This window comes from Sinohyriopsis cumingii, unplaced genomic scaffold (genome assembly GCF_028554795.1).
Source record: "Sinohyriopsis cumingii isolate HCF-2022 unplaced genomic scaffold, ASM2855479v2 utg000198l, whole genome shotgun sequence".
NCBI lineage: Eukaryota > Metazoa > Mollusca > Bivalvia > Unionida > Unionidae > Sinohyriopsis > Sinohyriopsis cumingii.
Window position 1 is genome coordinate 1101374 of NW_028315875.1, and position 19016 is coordinate 1120389.

The 19016-nt window shown below is 34.6% G+C and overlaps 1 protein-coding gene across 12 annotated transcripts in view; it reads right to left on the reverse strand.

Annotated features, from left to right (window-relative positions):
• The window catches only part of LOC149774564 (uncharacterized), a 156053-nt gene that overhangs the window by 8973 nt on the left and 128064 nt on the right, over window positions 1–19016 (reverse strand). For 7 of the 12 annotated variants that reach the window (XM_089945086.1, XM_089945085.1, XM_089945084.1 and 4 more), the window contains 4 exons: window positions 17615–17784; window positions 5749–5847; window positions 2817–2900; window positions 939–1091 (listed from right to left, as the gene is read on the reverse strand). In XM_089945086.1, coding sequence (XP_089801212.1) covers window positions 939–1091; window positions 2817–2900; window positions 5749–5847; window positions 17615–17784 — 506 coding nt within the window. Of the gene's footprint in view, window positions 1–938; window positions 1092–2816; window positions 2901–5748; window positions 5848–13877; window positions 13997–17614; window positions 17785–19016 lie in introns of those variants that run through there. The other 5 variants (XM_089945088.1, XM_089945095.1, XM_089945092.1 and 2 more) reach the window with 2 other exon arrangements.

Here is a 19016-nt window from a genome sequence, read left to right on the forward strand (position 1 = left end):
AGTGCAAATGCTCTCATGTGACGTCACACTCCTTGCATTGCTTCCAGGAGAGTGATTCATTGACCCCCCTCCATCTTATTGTTCAAAAACAAAGATTTCCAAATGTTTTCTACATGAACGAAAATGTCTCAATTTCTGTTGCAGATTTCATGGCAGTTGCCTTTCACAAGTACTGATACATTTAGAGATTCTGCCATTTTGATATATAATATCTTATGCTGTAAATGTTGACGTTTTGTAAATATTTTAGTGGCAGGAAAGTCATTAAAATGTTATTTAATTTTGTGTAGTGATGAAACTTATCATTATTCCTAACAATTTGGCTCATTTAATGGCATCATCATATCAAGCCAGTGTCTTTTTTTTTAATGTGCAATTTTACTTCGCTGACATTTACTTTAACAGCTATGGCTATTCCTTTGCACTTAAACACAAAAATACCATCTGCTAACAATGATAAAAGGCCATTCAGCTCAACTGGTCACATTTCAACAATGGAATGTTCCTGTAAAAAGGTGGTGACTTTAATATTGAAATAATTTCAGGAGAGTGTATAACACTCCTCAAAACTACCAGGAGAGTTGTTTGAAGCTGTCAAGCATTTCACAAAGTACAAGGCCTACAGTATACAAAAATATGTTTATCTCTGAATGGATAAACAAAAAGGTGTGACTTTTTAATTAATTTTCAAGGTGTGTCTCTTTGAATAGAAGTGTATTTGATGCACTTCAGTGTCTTAAATGCAAAATGTGAACAACAGTTATACATGTCCACTGTACAAATATATAGGATTTGCAAATAGTATTATACAAAGCCATTAAATTCCAAAAATAAGCAGCAAATGATTTATACATGGAAATTTTATGTAAATATCCAAGATATGCAATTATGTGGTAGGAATTTAACAGGGATGCAGTGTGTAACCATAAAATACTTACAAGTTCATCACTCTTTTCTTCTCCAAGAGCGTACCTCCCATCCTTTTTGTGCCGTATCTTTAGGTTATATACATGATCTTTGTACAGGACGACCAGTGAGTAAGGCTGATCTGTTTCTTTACCACTGCTTGTTCTAACCATGTAAGCTCCATCCTGGAAAGATTATTTCAAAATAAAACAAAATTTGTTTTATTTTTATTAGAAATATGTCCATGGAAGTCACTCAAAATCCAAAACCAAACCAAAATGTGACATATTGACATCTTTGGGTCAGAATATATACACAAATGTTCAAGTCTACTATTGTACAGCAAATACCTGTTTCAAAGGACTATTTGTGTATACGGGTTGCCAGAGGGTCCCATTTTGTATGCACAAATCAATACCTACTTGTATCACATGACTTCTATGTTGATATTTGCCCTTTATGTCATACCTCTTACCACTGAACTGCACCTCAGTAGCCCTTCATGTAATAGCTCTTAATACTGAACTACAGCTCAGTAGCCCATTGTCATAGCTCTTACCACTGAACTACACCCAAGTAGCCCTTTAAGTTACAGCTCTTACCACTGAAATACAACTCAGTAGCCCTTTCTCACAGAACTTACCACGGAACTACACCTAAGTAACCCTCATGTTATAGCTCTTGCCACTGAAATACAACACAGTAGCCCTTTCTCATAGAATTTACCATGGAACTACACCTAAGTAACCCTTTAAGTTACAGCTCTTACCACTGAAATACAACTCAGTAGCCCTTTCTCACAGAACTTACCACAGAACTACACCTAAGTAACCCTCATGTTATAGCTCTTACCACTGAAATACAACACAGTAGCCCTTTCTGTTATAGTAACTACCATTGAACTACACCTCTACACCTCATTAGCCCTTTAGTTTAAAGCTCCTACCACTGAACTGCACCTCAGTAGCCCTTCATGTAATAGCTCTTAATACTGAACTACAGCTCAGTAGCCCATTGTCATTGCTCCTACCACTGAACTACATTTAAGTAGCCCTTTATCATAGATCTTACAAATGAACTACACCTAAGCAGCTCTTGATGTCATAGCTCTAACCACTGAACTACACCTAAGTAACCCCTTGTTATAGCACCTACCACTGAACTACACTCTGACAGTAGCCCTTTAGTCCACAGCTCCTACTACTGAACTACACCTCAGTAGCCCTTCTTGTCATAGTCTCTAAACTGTACAGTATATAATATCAATCCTTCCCATATACACTGTACAGTATATGATATCAATGTTCTCCATATACACAGTACAGTATAGAATTAGCAATCCTCTCTGTATGTACTGTACAGCATACAGCAAAATCTGTCTTGAAACACCACTGCTATGTGAGGCCACCTGTCTTGAGAGACCATATTTTCAATGCACAGATTTATTGATTTTATATTATGACCTGTTATGAGACCACTTGTCTTGAGAGACCATATCTTTATGGCAGAAGGGGGTGATCTTTCATGATAGGTTTTACTGTATGATATAAATGATCTCCATATACACTGTACAGTATATAATTTGCCTCGAGTGGCCGAGTGGTCTAAAGCGCTATCCATTACGGATCACTGCCATCTCACCTCTGTCTACGTGGGTTCGAGTCTCGGATTCAGCCAATGTGGGTATGTGAGAAAGCTTGCCAGTAGCTTCTTGTGGGTCGGTGGTTCTTTCCAGGGTTTTCCCGGGTTCTTCCTCCACCATTAATAGTGGCCGCCATGTATAGCCTATCGTGTGCTGAAAAATGGCATTAAACCCTACAACAACAACAACATAATTAGCAATCCTCTCCATAAACATTTACAGTATATCATTAGCAAAATTTCGACAGTAATATTATTCATGTTCTTACCATTTTCTTTGCTTTAACCATCGAGTTAGCTTGTTGTCTTTCTACATCTTTGAACCATTTATGTCCAATGAGTGGATCCTGTGGCTATAAAAAAGAATATCACAATTTACATCAAGATGTTAGCAACAAAACAGCATAATCCCCATGCTTGTCCCAATTATTGCTACCCTTCCAATGCACAACTACAAGCATAAGCATGCACATTGTGTTATGTATATTTCATTTAATTGTTTGCTTGCTAGTTTTAAATTTTTTTTATTTCATTACATGCTATTGTAATGTAACAATGTATACTGGACTTGACCTTGTCCAAAACTGAGTTCATTTCAGCTTTACCTGATTGATGTTGTTTTAATTTCATTTTGTGAACAACGAATATAGCTAAATTATTCTCTATGTGTATGAGCTTACTATCAGGATCGGGTTTTGGAGATTCCTATGTGAATTTTACAGGTTACTGTGTTGTAAAAAAACAAGGCTCATCAGATCATTCTAGAAGGTTATTTTCCATTAGGTAACTTTTTTTTAATAAAGAAAATGCTAACTGTGACATGAGGTCAAGTAGAGAACTATATAATCTTGTGATTGTGAGGATCTGGTCATTCGTCCTTTAACATCTAGCAATCTTGAGTTGTATTTATGTTGTTATCAGTTTGGGCGGAAATTTATTTTCTTCAAATTATTGAATTCAAGTGATTATCTTCTCTGGAAATACAAAAGTGCTCAGATAAAATTCTTGGATTAAAGCATTCACTGGAATTTATACTGAATTAAAACCCGGAATTATATTTCTGTGATTCAACAAAAGACTGTTGACACATCAACGCTTTAATAGCAATCACAGACATGTCATCGCTTTCAGTTTTGGATCTCTTCCAGACTTGAGCTGAGTTTTATTCAGGACTTTTTATTATTAGGACTTGTGTCTATAAGTCTTGGGAAATAAATTATTTGTTAAATTTTACAAAGCTTGTTGTCTTTCACTCTTTTCTGTTACTTATTATAAGAGTAGAGACTCAAGACGGTTGTAACACATTCCCCACCATTCTTCAAAACACATTGGGATCATTAAAAATAATTACTTACATGCAAGCACATTATTCCTCAGAGATTTTAGGGATCTGATTAATACAATGCAATCCATATACATATAGAATCCAACAGTCGTTTAGGATCTCACAAATCGAAGATTATCACCTAACCTACAGCATGAAAGCTGATGAAAATCTTGTTTGATATTACTCAACCATACAAAGGCTGTGGTCTGTTCTAGTGGCATTTTCAATTGCTTAATTCTAATTTCATAAGGACAAAAAACACCAAATCAGTACCAAGACTTGTTTTTTCTTTCAATCTGTACAAAATGAGATCTAAGTAATGGTTGTACCATCCATACAGTTAAAGGAAAAAGATGCCAAGTGGGTCATCTCCCACTAAATGTACCTGCTGTATCACAATGACTATGATAATGGCAGTATGTTGTATGCATTGGAATTGCACGTAACTGCAAAGACATTACAAATAACTGAAAACTGTGCCCTCTTTTGTACAACTTCATCAAATGCAGTTTGTAAAATGCTTTCAATGACTGAATAATCATTGGAAGCTTCCCACTGCTCAGCTACACAATCACTATGTTAATCTAAATTTTTTGTACTTGTGAGTGTCATTATCCTCCAGACTGTTGGATCAGCGTCATTCAAAAAGAACATCATGCCAGAATGCTTTCTGTCAAATTTGGTCACATTGCAGTGAGCAGTTTTTGAGAAGCAGTCATTTATAAGGTCTTCTATTTTTAGTAACAGTGGCCATATTTGATGGTGGATCAGCATCATTCAAACAAAACAAAAGAGCTTCATGTCAATATGCTTTCTTTCAAATTTGGTCAAATTCTGTTGCCTACTATTTTATAAGTTGCTAGCAGCAACTGTAATTGGATGGTGAATGGCACACAATATATTAGGGAAGATACAAGACAAATACAGGACCATATCATAGCTCAATTTGCCTTTATGACCAGGTGAACTAAATATAATCAATTTATGAAAACATCTGGTCCTGAAAGGGTGGACAAGAACATTGTGAATTACACATTATGCACACACTCATTGTTATGAGTAATCAGTAGAACAAACAATATTCATCCTGATCTGCTGGCACATTATGTGATGGCAGATCACGGTCTATGCTGTTAGAAGTTGGACCAGGTTTTTAAGCAAGTATATGTGATATTGAACAAAAATTTACAATACCTTTAGAAATTCAGAAATAAAAAATAAAATAAAAATTCTCACACTTCAAACAATAATTCTTCTGCCTGAACTATTCTAAAGTTAGTCTTTTTCATCTATTATAATTATGGTCTTAAATTTTTTGTACAAATTTCCATCAAAATTAGTATTTATTAAATATATTTCAAAATTTTGTTTTGACTAACTGAAATTAAATTAGCAACTCAAATAATAATAATAATAATAATAATAATAATGATAATAATAATAATAATAATAATAATAATAATAATGGTATCAGTAGCAACAGCAACATGCAGTACTAGCAGTAATTGTACAATGCTACATTATACCTGTCTTTTCCTGAATATAGTTCCTACATGTGCCCTGTTACAGCATAGTTGGGTCATTCAAGGGAGTTAATCATGGGTGTGTTGCACATACCTAGTTATCTCAGTGATCAGGCAGAGAAAGATATGAACACGTCATATTGGAAAAAACAAGGTCTCTTCTGCAATCCACTAATTTAAGTACTGATGAAAATGTAACTTTTCACAAACAAGGAAATTGGTACACAAAAATAAATGAATACACATTATCAACAATAAAGACACAAATGAAAAAGTAAGAACAACTAGTTAAAAAATGCCCATTATGATAGATCAAAGGAGAATAATGAGGTTTACAGAAAAAAATGATACCTTAGAAAGGGCATCATCATAAATTTCCTCCTGATCACAATCATCATTCTCGACTGCAGGTGATTTGGGCCTTGCCACAGCTTGTGTTTCAGTTTGTTTCTAAAGACAGAGAACAATCTTACTTACAAAGATGGATATAAAAGACAAGCTTGAATACACTCACACATAAATACACTGAATATCTTGTAAAAAATATGATTTCATTTCTAAATTTACCTAACTATATTTCACAGATATAAATACAAAACAACAGATCTAGTACTATTTAATTACAAAAACTAATTTTTGCCATAATTTGCCTGGTAAGTTCAAAGAAATAATTCATATAAAAAAAATCCTTACAGTAAATCTTCAGAAAAAAATAACAAACTAGGATAAAAGCAATATAAATTCATGTTGTTGACAGCAGTTAAATGTTAATAATATCTTCTTATATTAAACATAATAAAATCATATGCCATGAACTTAAAGCATTTTTATAATTTCTGATTTGTGCAAATTATTATTACTAATGAATTTATTTATCACTATTAGTATGATATTGACACCGTATGCTTAAAGAATTACCTTGGCAAATTGTGTAAGGTTAAGGATTATCAAAACAAGCACACAAAGATGAAGCTTTGTTCCTTTCATTGATATACACATACTATATGCATTGTCTCTGTCAACATTACCGTGCTGAATAAAAACACATGCAGAATCAGATTTTGTAAAATTTTAGATCAATTTAACCCTCAGAGTAAGATGTAATGAGCTAACAGGCCTGATTAGTTGAAAGTTACAACAAAATTACAATATTCGAGACAGGTGAACTAACTATAAGATACACAACTCTCCAATTTTCATTTAATTCGCAATACAATGATACTATCAATTTATTATTATTTTAACATTTTCCATTAGAATCTGATTCATTTTCAAAACTTTCATTACAGTATGAAAAGAATATACATTATAGCAAAAGATGCAATGTTTTTTTCCAACCCTCTCAAAAATTGTAAAATTTATATCAGTAAAAATTACCTGGTTTAGATTACCTAGTTTAGATTATAGGCACTGATCAGTATTTGTGAATCTACCTGTCTGATGTCCTGGTTCTGTCACATGTATGTAGTTTAGACCAAATAGGGGTCTGTGTACTTATTACATCATGGTAGTATATTATGGTAAATATGGTAATGGAGATGTACACTCACGGTTTGTCAAAAGATCCATTTTTCATAGAAAACTTAATATTAAAATGAAATTGATGAGTATCTACCTTATAACAAGAAATCATATTAATGTAACCTGTGAAATCATCAACTTTAATCTCATTAATTAATCATATGTTGGGTATACTGTTTGTGCCAGCCTAAATATGTCAGTGTTATTAACACATTAACCCCTGGTGATGAGTTAATGTGGCAAGAGGTAGCAGATTACTGCCAAGCTCTGTATCGTCATGGTCATGTATGATACACTACAGTGGATGGTATTATAGAAAGGTAGACAGACGTAGCTCTACAATGATACCAAATAATCTGGAATTTCTAGTTGCACTACAAAATACAGAGGGAAAAACCTTATTTATTTGACCCGATTTTGTTCTATCCAAAATTCACCTGTGGTCGGAATCTGATTTTGTGTTTGGATTTTAGACTTTTTGGTCTCAGATCTAAGGCAAATTGGTATGAAATGCAAACAGACAGATGAACCTTTGCAAAAGTAGGATAAGATGGGCATTTGGAATAAAGAGTGGTCTCGATACAAAAATAATGGGTTTGATTAGCAAAAAAAAAAGGACTCCAACTTTTACCCTTCTGCTCATGCACGAGCCAAATAGCCAATGAAAAACGATGTTACTAACACAACTAGGCAGCATGTTATTGAAAGATCACCTGGAATTTGGTGTTTTCAGACGTATTCAGAAATAGCTTTCAAAATATGTTTCCTACTCGAACTTCAAGTGAAAACAACAAAAACCTCCAGGGGTTAATGTGTTAACTGATCATGACTTGTTGGGTATAATCTTAGTGCCAGTCTAAATACGTCAGTGTTATTAAATGATCATGACTTGTTGGGTATAATCTTAGTGCCAGTCTAAATACGTCAGTGTTATTAACTGATCATGACTTGTTGGGCATAATCTTAGTGCCAGTCTAAATACGTCAGTGTTATTAACTGATCATGACTTGTTGGGTATAATCTTAGTGCCAGTCTAAATACGTCAGTGTTATTAACTGATCATGACTTGTTTGGGTATAATCTTAGTGCTAGTCTAAATACTTCAGTGTTATTAACTGATCATGACTTGTTGGGTATAATCTTAGCGCCAGTCTAAATATGTCAGTGTTATTAACTGATCATGACTTGTTTGGGTACTAAATACGTCAGTGTTATTAACTGATCATGACTTGTTTGGGTATAATCTTAGTGCCAGTCTAAATACGTCAGTGTTATTAAATGATCATGACTTGTTGGGTATAATCTTAGTGCTAGTCTAAATACTTCAGTGTTATTAACTGATCATGACTTGTTGGGTATAATCTTAGTGCCAGTCTAAATATGTCAGTGTTATTAACTGATCATGACTTGTTTGGGTATAATCTTAGTGCCAGTCTAAATTCTTCAGTGTTATTAACTGATCATGACTTGTTTGGGTACAATGTTTGTGCCAGTCTAAATACTTCAGTGTTATTAACTGATCATGACTTGTTGGGTATAATCTTAGTGCTAGTCTAAATACTTCAGTGATATTAACTGATCACGACTTGTTGGGTATAATCTTAGTGCTAGTCTAAATACATCAGTGTTATTAACTGATCATGACTTGTTTGGGTATAATCTTAGTGCCAGTCTAAATTCTTCAGTGTTATTAACTGATCACGACTTGTTGGGTATAATCTTAGTGCTAGTCTAAATACTTCAGTGTTATTAACTTATCATGACTTGTTGGGTACACTGTTTGTGCCAGTCTAAATACTTCAGTGTTATTAACTGATCACGACTTGTTGGGTATAATCTTAGTGCTAGTCTAAATGCTTCAGTGATATTAACTGATCACGACTTGTTGGGTATAATCTTAGTGCTAGTCTAAATACATCAGTGTTATTAACTGATCATGACTTGTTTGGGTATATTGTTTGTACCTGTCTAAATACATGTACTATATAATAATTTTGTTTAACATTAAAAGACTTTGTCAAAAACAGAAAAAAGGTATTCAAAAAGTTTGGCATGTTGTGCTTAAGCAACTGAGGATAACACGTGTTGTTTTAACAATCAGCAGATTTTTCTCGATTAAACAATTTAATTTTTGGGGTGTATCATTAATTAATCTTGTGTGTATGCCTTCTACCACTATTTTAAACAAGTGCATATAGGAATTAACTAAAAACTGCATTACTGACGAAGCACAAAATGGATCTGCTGTTGTGTTTTTAAATATATAAAAGAGGTGGGACGTTTCACTGTTTGTATGTAGATTTATCTAAAGGTTTAACAAAATCAAACATATTAGACTGTGGGAGTATTTTGCTTTAAAATATATGAATTCTGAACAATTTTAAATTTGTTATACTCTATTTCCTACAGTCATGGATAAAGCCAAGCAAATATTTAACCAAATTTTAAAAATATTATATAATGAGGTCAAGACAAGGTTGTGTTTTGAATCAATACTGATTTCTATCTTTATTACTGATGAGAACAGGTTGCTGAGACAAACTTGTGAAGATATTTTTATATCATAAAACACCCCTATCTTCTAGTCCTATTATTTGTTGATGATGCAGTTAACTGCGCCGATACAGCAATAGCATTGCAACAACACAAATCAAACAAAATGCTCTTAGAACACCATCTGAGTGGTGGTTATCTTGGATAAGATAAATTTATGGTGTTTTTCTGATGAGGACCTTTAAGAAATTATGAAGTGTCTTTTTAAAAGGGGCATATATTGGTACAGTTTCAATTTGCAAATAAATAGGTCATGTGTGTACACCCAAATTATCTTAGACAAAGGCCAGAAAATTGAACAGCAAAGGGTATTAAATCTGCTATCTTTTTTTTATTACAAGTGAAATCTGGGTATTTTAATTATGAAGATGCTATTAAAACATTTGATGCTATGGTAAAACCAATATTATGCTATGGTTCAGAAAATGTTAAAAGCTCCTTCTGTAAGTTACATCTACACATATAACATGAATAATTATATCACCCCATATTGGCACCATTTTCATTCTGGCCAACTTAATATCATAACGAGTCTTGTGCTGAATTCTCCATGTTGACATGACTTTCTATTCAGGAGGCCTAACAATATCAAATATTTTCAATATGGCTGCTATGGTGACCATATTGGATTTCAGATCTGCCCAATTTTCATTGAGTACTACAGTAACACCAACATCATAATAAGTCTTCTGGTGACAAACCAATGTTTATATGTCTTTCTATCAAGGAGGAGTGGTGATGAGACTTTCAGGATCGCCACTGTAGTGGCCAAATTGGTTATCAGATCAGCAGTTTTAATTTAAGACCAACAATACATTACAAGAAGTTTTCAGGTGAAAACCTAATGCTGATATGAGTTTCCATTCAGGACAGGTAGCAATAGCAGGATTTTCATTCTGGCTTCTGAGGTGTCCATACTGAATGTCTGATTGGCACCTTCTTTTATTTAGGACCAACTAGACAGCAGTATAAAAAGTCAGGTGAAAACCAGGTACCAATATGAATTCCTCTAAGGAGGAATTGAGAAAACAAAAATTTTCAACATCAGATGTCAGATCAGCACAATTTTATTCAGGACCAAGCAGAAATTTTAAAAACACTTTACCTGCAAACCCCATACTGATATGACCATTCAACATTTCAACATGGCCTTTGTGGTGTCTACATTGGATGTCAGCATGGCAGCATGGATGTCCAAATGGAACCATTTTCATTGAGGGCCAATGGTTCATCAAAAGAAGTCTTCTAGTGAAAATCCCTGGTCAATATGGCTTTCCATTCAGGATGAATAGTAACAACACTGTTTTCATGAGGGCTGTTATGGTAGCTATAACGGACATCAGATCAGCACCATTTTCATTTATGACCATCTAGATGCCATAAGACATGTTTTATTGTAAACTCAATTGATATGACCATCTATTCACGATGAGTAGCAATATTATTTTCAAGACAGCTGCCATGGCAGTGTTTTCTATGGTCTTTTTTATTTCATGTCCATGTGATTGTGTGCTTTGGCAGTTTTCAAGATGGATGCCATGGTGGCCATACTGAACATTAGATCAGTACCATTTTCATTTTAGACCAGCTAGTATTCATAAGACATATTTTAATGAAAGCTCCAGTTGATATGACCATATTCATATAGAGTAGCGATAATAATTTCAAAATATCTGCTGTGGCAGTCATATTGTCTGCCTGAGCAATACCATTTCCTTTTAAAACCAGCTAGACCATTGAATGAAAATAGGTGTATAGTTTCATAGCAATCCTCCAAGTAGCTAAGGAAGAGCAGTGACAACAAACTTGTGCTAACAGATGGACGGATGGATGAACATTGGACAATGGAAGATGGACAACAGGCCATTTAATAGACTGCTATTTATAAGATGGTATCCTGTTTTATGCAATGTGATCATGTGTCTCTCAACTGCTTTGATCTGCCAAGCCTAACTGGCAAAAAGTAGCTCTGGATATGGGTAAAACTGCTAAGTTTGACTGGGAAAGATTATCCTTGGAAATGGCTGTGTATGTGTGTAGAATTGCTTAGTCTAACTGGCAAGCTCTGGATAGGACTGTGTATGTAAGCAAACCTGGTAAGCCTAACTGGCAAGCTCTGGATAGTGCTGCATATGTGCATAAAACTGCTCAGCCCAACTGGCAAAGACTATCCCTAGAAATAGCTATGTATGTGTGTAAAAATGCATAGTCTAAAAGACAAGCTCTGGATAGTGCTGTGTATGCATGCAAAACTAAATCTAACTGGGAAGCTCTAGATAGGACTGTGTATGCATGTAAAACTGCCAAGTCTGACTGGCAAGCTCTGGATAGGACTGTATATGCATGTAAAACTAAGTCTAACTGGGACGCTCAGGATAGGATTGTGTATGCATGTAAAACTGTCAAGTCTAACTGGGAAGCTCTAGATAGGACTGTGTATGCATGTAAAACTGTCAAGTTTGACTGGAAGCTCTGGATAGGACTGTGTATACATGTAAAATTGTCAAGTCTGATGGCAAGCTCTGGATAGGAAAGTGTATACATGTAAAACTGTCAAGTCGGACTGGCAAGCTCTGGATAGAACTGTGCATACATCTAAAACTGTCACTTCTACCTGGGAAGCTCTGATATGATTGTATGCATGTAAGACTGTCAAGTCTGACTGGCAAGCCCTGGATAGTGCTGTATATGTGCATAAAACTGCTGATTCTAACTGGCAAAGTTAATACCTGGAAATGGCTGTGTATGTGTTTAAAACTGTCAAGTGTAAGTGACAAACTCTGGAAATGGCTGTGTATGTATGTAAAACTGTCAAGTGTAAGTGACAAACTCTGGAAATGGCTGTGTATGTGTGTAAAACTGTCAAGTGTAAGTGACAAACTCTGGAAATGGCCGTGTATGTGTGTAAAACTGTCAAGTCTATGTGGCAAACTCTGGATATGGCTGTGCATGTGTGTAAACTGCAGAATAAAGATGAGTCATCTCTGAAGCAAGCAAAGCATAATCAAATTAAATTTCAGAATTCTATCTAGAGGTTGGATTGGCAGAGAGCATGGTATAATTTTTGATGTGATTGCGATGATATGAGTGAATGCACATGCGTGTTTATGTTTGTCAAAAACAATTTCTTGTTTGGAACTTTATTTAAAGCTTAAAATAAAACAAATTTCTTTTATTCAAATACAAATTTCCAGTCAATTTCTACAGGCGAGTAGATTAAAATGATGCCTCACACCATCACCAGTGACAGTATTGGTTGGCAGTCCATACGTATTATTATGTGTTCAGGCTTGACAGACACGGAGCAAGACATTAATTTTGACTGGTTTTGTTGTTGTTTGTTTTAAGATTATGCAGTGACTTCAAATCAATACTTGGCTTGATCATAATTTAAGACTTATGTGCAGCATTTGAACAATGTATGTCATCAATATACAAACATTTCCAGCTGATGATTTCCAATCTTCAATCCAATTTACCATTTCTGATAGACACTTTGAGCTTTACAACTACTTAAAAATAGCTGAAAAAAGTTAAAGCCATTTTTGTGATATTTTTCTTTTACTGCAGGGAAATGCAACTCATTAACCCCTGGTGCCATTTTTCAGTGTCAGGAAACAGTACCCTACTTAAGAGCTGTGTAATACCAAGGTCATGTAATATGCACCAAAATGGGTGGTATTATAGAAAAGTGGACAGATGTAGTTCTACAGTGATACCAAATAATCTGGACTTTCTACTTACATTACAAAATACAGAGGGAAAAACAAATTTTTTGAGAACCGATAATTTTACACCAAAAATGTGCCCATTGTTGGAATTGGATTTTGTGTCAGGATTTTAGACTTTCTGACCTCAGATGTAAATGGAAATCTCTTGGGAGAAGATTTAGATGTATTCACAATCAGGCCCCAAAAGGTTTTCCTATTCACATTTCCAGCAAAATAGACAGGGGTTAATGAGTTAATTGTAATAATAAATAATATACAGAACACTTTGCCTCAGCCCAGTATTCTTAGCTAAATCTCTTAGCATAGGTTACTGTAAAAAAAACGAAAAACGCTTGAATCAACATTTAATATTCAAATTATGATTTTTGCAAACAGGAGAGACCCAAAACTGCCAGCATACTGTGTGAAGGAGGTCTCAGCCTTTACTGCTTACAATGTACACATATTGTAGAAAAGCAAACATTTTAGTAGCATGCAAAAGGAAGGAAGTAGAGACTTCATTTCTGTCATGGCTTATTTTTGTTTAGCCAGACTCTTATGCTGCTCTGAGATGAAGTCCAATGGAACACAGAAGCCAGATGGAACACAGATGCCAAAGTGACTGCCTTATTGTTGTCTTCTAAGGCAGGTTGAAATAATACATGATGATAGGAAACTCTCTCTCACAATGCTTACCTTGGTTGATGGGATTCTACTGGTTGCAGGAGGCAGAGGGGGTGAAAAAGATGACACAACCATGACTGGTTTTGGCTTTAGAATGGTTGGATGTGCTTTAGACTGCTCAGAAATACTTTCTGTAAGAAAGACAGGCATGCAGATGCAAGGGTTACAGAACGGACAATTCATGCATTTAGGAAATAATGACATCCAAACTTTGATAGGAAACTACAAAATCAGTCAATAAGACACCATAAATGCTCGATGCATTCAACTTCATGACGTTACACCCTATCAATATTGTTTATGAATGAATAAATATAAAGTTATGTTTGCAGCTTAGTTTTTCTCACTTGAAGGCAATCACACATGTTTAATGAAGGAACAAATACCAAGTTATGTTTGCAGAGAATCGAGGTTAGTTTTTCTCGCTTCAAGGCAATTATAGTATTTTTAAATTTATGTATTCCAGGAGTGAATGTATCCTTTTTATCAAGACCTCTTCATATTTGCTATCTGTATTTAATTTCCACAGTCCGAGCTGGCATGTGTCTGATGAATGATGTATAAAATGATTACAGAAACTGTACTTCATTCTCTACAGCATTTTCACAAAATGGGCAAAGTTCCGCACTTAAAATCTTCCTTTTACATATATCTCTTAATTTTTCAAGGGTAATAAATGATCTGCAAGGATACAAATTCTTTTTTATACTGGATTATATTGAAGAGGCAGATACAGAACTGATATTTAGTTCTGAAGAGATTAAAAGTGCAACAAAAAAAATTATGGGTACTATCTGCTTGTTTTCCTTCTGAGCAATTGAATAAACAGTAATTGGAGTTTGCACTTTATCATGTGAATTCAATATTAAGCAAGACAAAAATCACAAACATTGTTCTCTCTCTCTCTCTCTCTCTCTCTCTCTCTATATATATATATATATATAAATGCATGCTCACACACATACAAAATTTGGCACGTTTTAAATGGGCTTATGCAATTATTTTATTGCAGCAGTCCCAGGGACTTAAAGTATGATGCAAAATACTACGTGACAGCCTAGTGGGAATGGTCAAGAGGTAACTACGACTGTAGTCATGGGATCAAATCCACACATTTTCAAGGTGTATTTTTATTTATGCCTCATTGAAAAATTCTTTTTCAAAATTCCCAGCAACAGCATCAAGAATAAACATTAGTTCCTACACCTGTATTGCCACTGGTACAAAATAGACACCAACTTATAAATAAAAACCAATAACAACTATTCAACATCAAAATTATTTTTTTTAAATGACCAAATTAATAATTTAAAATTTACATACAATACATTAATGAGTTTCAGTTTAACAAAAATGAAGTGCCATAAATTGCTGATGTAGAAGTGCTTGGAGCTTAAATGGTTCTTCTTCATTTAACGGTACAAGCCCATTTACACCTTAAGGGGGTAGCTGCATATCAGGACATTCTATTACTGGATTGAAAATGTAATGCAGATATAGGGGAATTAATTATAATTATTGTTTCTTTACAGAAAGAGCCATAATAATAAATGTCTCAAGACGTTGGGAGATAACCTTTAAAAAAATTGCCAAAATTTGGCAAAAATTTTGGGTGGGCTTATCAGCAAGCATGGGTTTATAAATAGATAAATATGGTACTTGGAAAGTAAGCCTTTTTTGGATAATAAAAATTGGCAAAGTTTGTTAAGGATAGAAATATGGTTTATGAAGAACTGCTAACTGTTTGTAAGGAGGTAATGAACTGTTTGACATAAATGAATGTGCAGTCCAAATGCATTTCATAATTCATCCCATTTTTGTACACTAATGTATAGTGAAATTTATTTCAAGGAATAAGTTTCTTACTCCAATACTAGTAATTTGTTTTTAATACTTTAAAAATATTTCCTTCTCTGCATGACTTATTTAATAATTTGGGTAAATAATATCAGCAGCTTACATAGAAACACCTTATTCAGGTTACTTAGTAACACCTTATTCAGGATACTTAGCAACACTTTATTCAGGTTGCTTAGCAACACCTTATTCAGGTTGCTTAGAAACACCTTATTCAGGTTACTTAGAAACACCTTATTCAGGTTACTTAGCAACACCTTATTCAGGTTGCTTAGAAACACCTTATTCAGGTTACTTAGAAACACCTTATTCAGGTTACTTAGCAACACCTTATTCAGGTTACTTAGCAACACTTTATTCAGTTTGCTTAGCAACACCTTATTCAGGTTGCTTAGAAACACCTTATTCAGGTTACTTAGAAACACCTTATTCAGGTTACTTAGAAACACCTTATTCAGAAAAAACCTTTTAAGAACCAAGTAGTAGTTTTGTTTACCACATTAATGCAACCCGACATGTTTTACAAATGACCTCAAATGAACATTTGCTAACTGGATATACTGGACATAAGGTGCCCATAATTATCCAATGCATCTGTTTGGTCTATGTTTTATTTAAATACACCATAGCCATAAAGTACAAGACAAAAGATGTGTGAAAACTTATCTCCTAGACTTATCAAATGCCCTACAATTGTGTGATTATCCTGGGTCTATTTTGTTTCTTAAGCCATATACTTGTAACGATATTGTGTGGTGGCGTGTCACAACATAAAAATACCGTCAAAATAAAATACATATAGCCAATGCCAAGTTAAAAGAGAAAAACCATACAAGTGGAAATAACATTTATCATACATACTTTTTTATAAGTCAAGTCAAGCTGCAAATAGCAAAGATTCTGATCTGCCATAGCATAATATGGCTGCAGATCTGAGTCTATGCTGTTTATTCTACTGATTACTCCTAACAAACTGTACAGGCCCTGATTATATGATGGCAGATCTGGGTCTGTGCAGTTTGCAGCTGGACTCATAAGCAAGTATATATGGTAGCATCCTCCAAGACTTGTTGAAAGTTTCAAAACAATAAAACTTACCATATGACTCAACTGGATATGTCTGTCAATTAAGCGTTATTTATTTTGAAGCAGTAGGTGTGCTTTTGTTAATTACTTCATTTTTCAAAGTTTGCGAGAGAACTAGTAAAGCACGGAAGGTTAATAGTGAAACTGAAGTAACACCACTTAAGTCTAGAACCAAATATTTTCTGGTACATTGAACAATTAGCTAACATCAAAGTTTTCTTCCTTCTTATAAGATTTTTTGCCTCCTTTAAATTTTCAAATTTAATCACACACACACACACATGTATGTGTGTATGCGTATGTGTGTGTGTGTGCATGTGTGTGTATTTCTACTGCTACCTAAGGCAGATTATCACTATAAAATGGGTATGCATCAGAATAGACAAAGGATGCCTTATTTAATCATATCACACTCTACTACCTAAACAAAGCTGGAAGAAATGTAAAACATCCTTTTCTTTTCATTTCTTTACATATTTATGCCAATTAGAAAAAGATCTCCTGCACTGGACTGCAAATCTCCTGCAACCAAAAGATAAATCATGACATGCATTTGCACTTTTGAATTTGTCACATGTATAGACTAGTGTACACTTAATGACTGATTTTGTCCCATGCCATTTTATGTGAAAATGTGCAGCAGTAGTAAGGTAAGAGAAACATTCGCCAACTACAGGTAATTTGTTGATTCAGTACATGTTGATAGATACATATTGCAATATTTAGGTGGAAAATCAAGGTTACGAAAGACTTGTAGATCTCGTACAATTAAAAGGACAATAAATTTAGTTCCATTCCCCATTCACCTGCAATAAATATTTATTTTCTTTAGGAGGAGGTATGGGTTTGGGCGGTGGGACTGGGCGTGATGCTGCTGCTATCCCCGATTTCTTTGCCTTTTCTGACATTAACATTATTTGACGTTCTTTCACAGACAGTCCCACTGATATAGTTTCCTCATTAGATTTATCATCTCCTGGAAAAAGCATATTAATATAAACTTTTAGTTAGGCATGCCAACTGGCATAATACTAAATGCAGCACAGGCTCTCTATAAGGCCTTTCATATAATAGTTCCTGTTATAAGGCAGGTATGGTTTTTAGGTAGCAGCAAAATTATATGTAACACAAACTTTATTGAAAGGTTCTCTCACTATAAAACAATATGTTCTAGATCATTACTCATGGACAGTGTTATAATGAGGCCACTCATATGGACAGTGTTATAATGAGGACACTCATATGGACAGGTTTGTAATGAGGCCACTCATATGGACAGTTTTATAATGAGGCCACTCATATGGACACTGCTATAATGAGGATGTTCATATGGACAGTGTTATAATGAGGACACTCATATGGACAGTTTTGTAATGAGGCCACTCATATGGACATTGCTATAATGAGGACACTCATATGGACAGTGTTATAATGAAGACACTCATATGGACAGTGTTATAATGAGGACACTCATATGGACAGTGTTATAATGAAGACACTCATATGGACAGTGTTATAATGAGGACACTCATATGGACAGTTTTGTAATGAGGACACTCATATGGACAGTTTTGTAATGAGGACACTCATATGGACAGTTTTATAATGAGGCCATTCATATGGACATTGCTATAATGAGGACACTCATATGGTCAGTTTTATAATGAGGCCACTCATATGGACATTGCTATAATGAGGACACTCATATGGACAGTGTTATAATGAAGACACTCATATGGACAGTGTTATAATGAGGACACTCATATGGACAGTTTTGTAATGAGGACACTCATATGGACAGTTTTATAATGAGGCCATTCATATGGACATTGCTATAATGAGGACACTCATATGGTCAGTTTTATAATGAGGCCACTCATATGGACATTGCTATAATGAGGACGCTCATATGGACAGTGTTATAATGAGGCCACTCATATGGACAGTTTTGTAATGAAGACAATCATATGGACAGTGTTATAATGAAGGCACTCATATGGACATTGCTATAATGAGGACACTCATATGGACAGTGTCATAATGAGGACACTCATATGGACAGTTTTGTAATGAGGACACTCATATGGACATTGCTATAATGAGGACACTCATATGGACATTGCTATAATGAGGACACTCATATGGACATTGCTATAATGAGGACACTCATATGGACAGTGTCATAATGAGGACACTCATATGGACAGT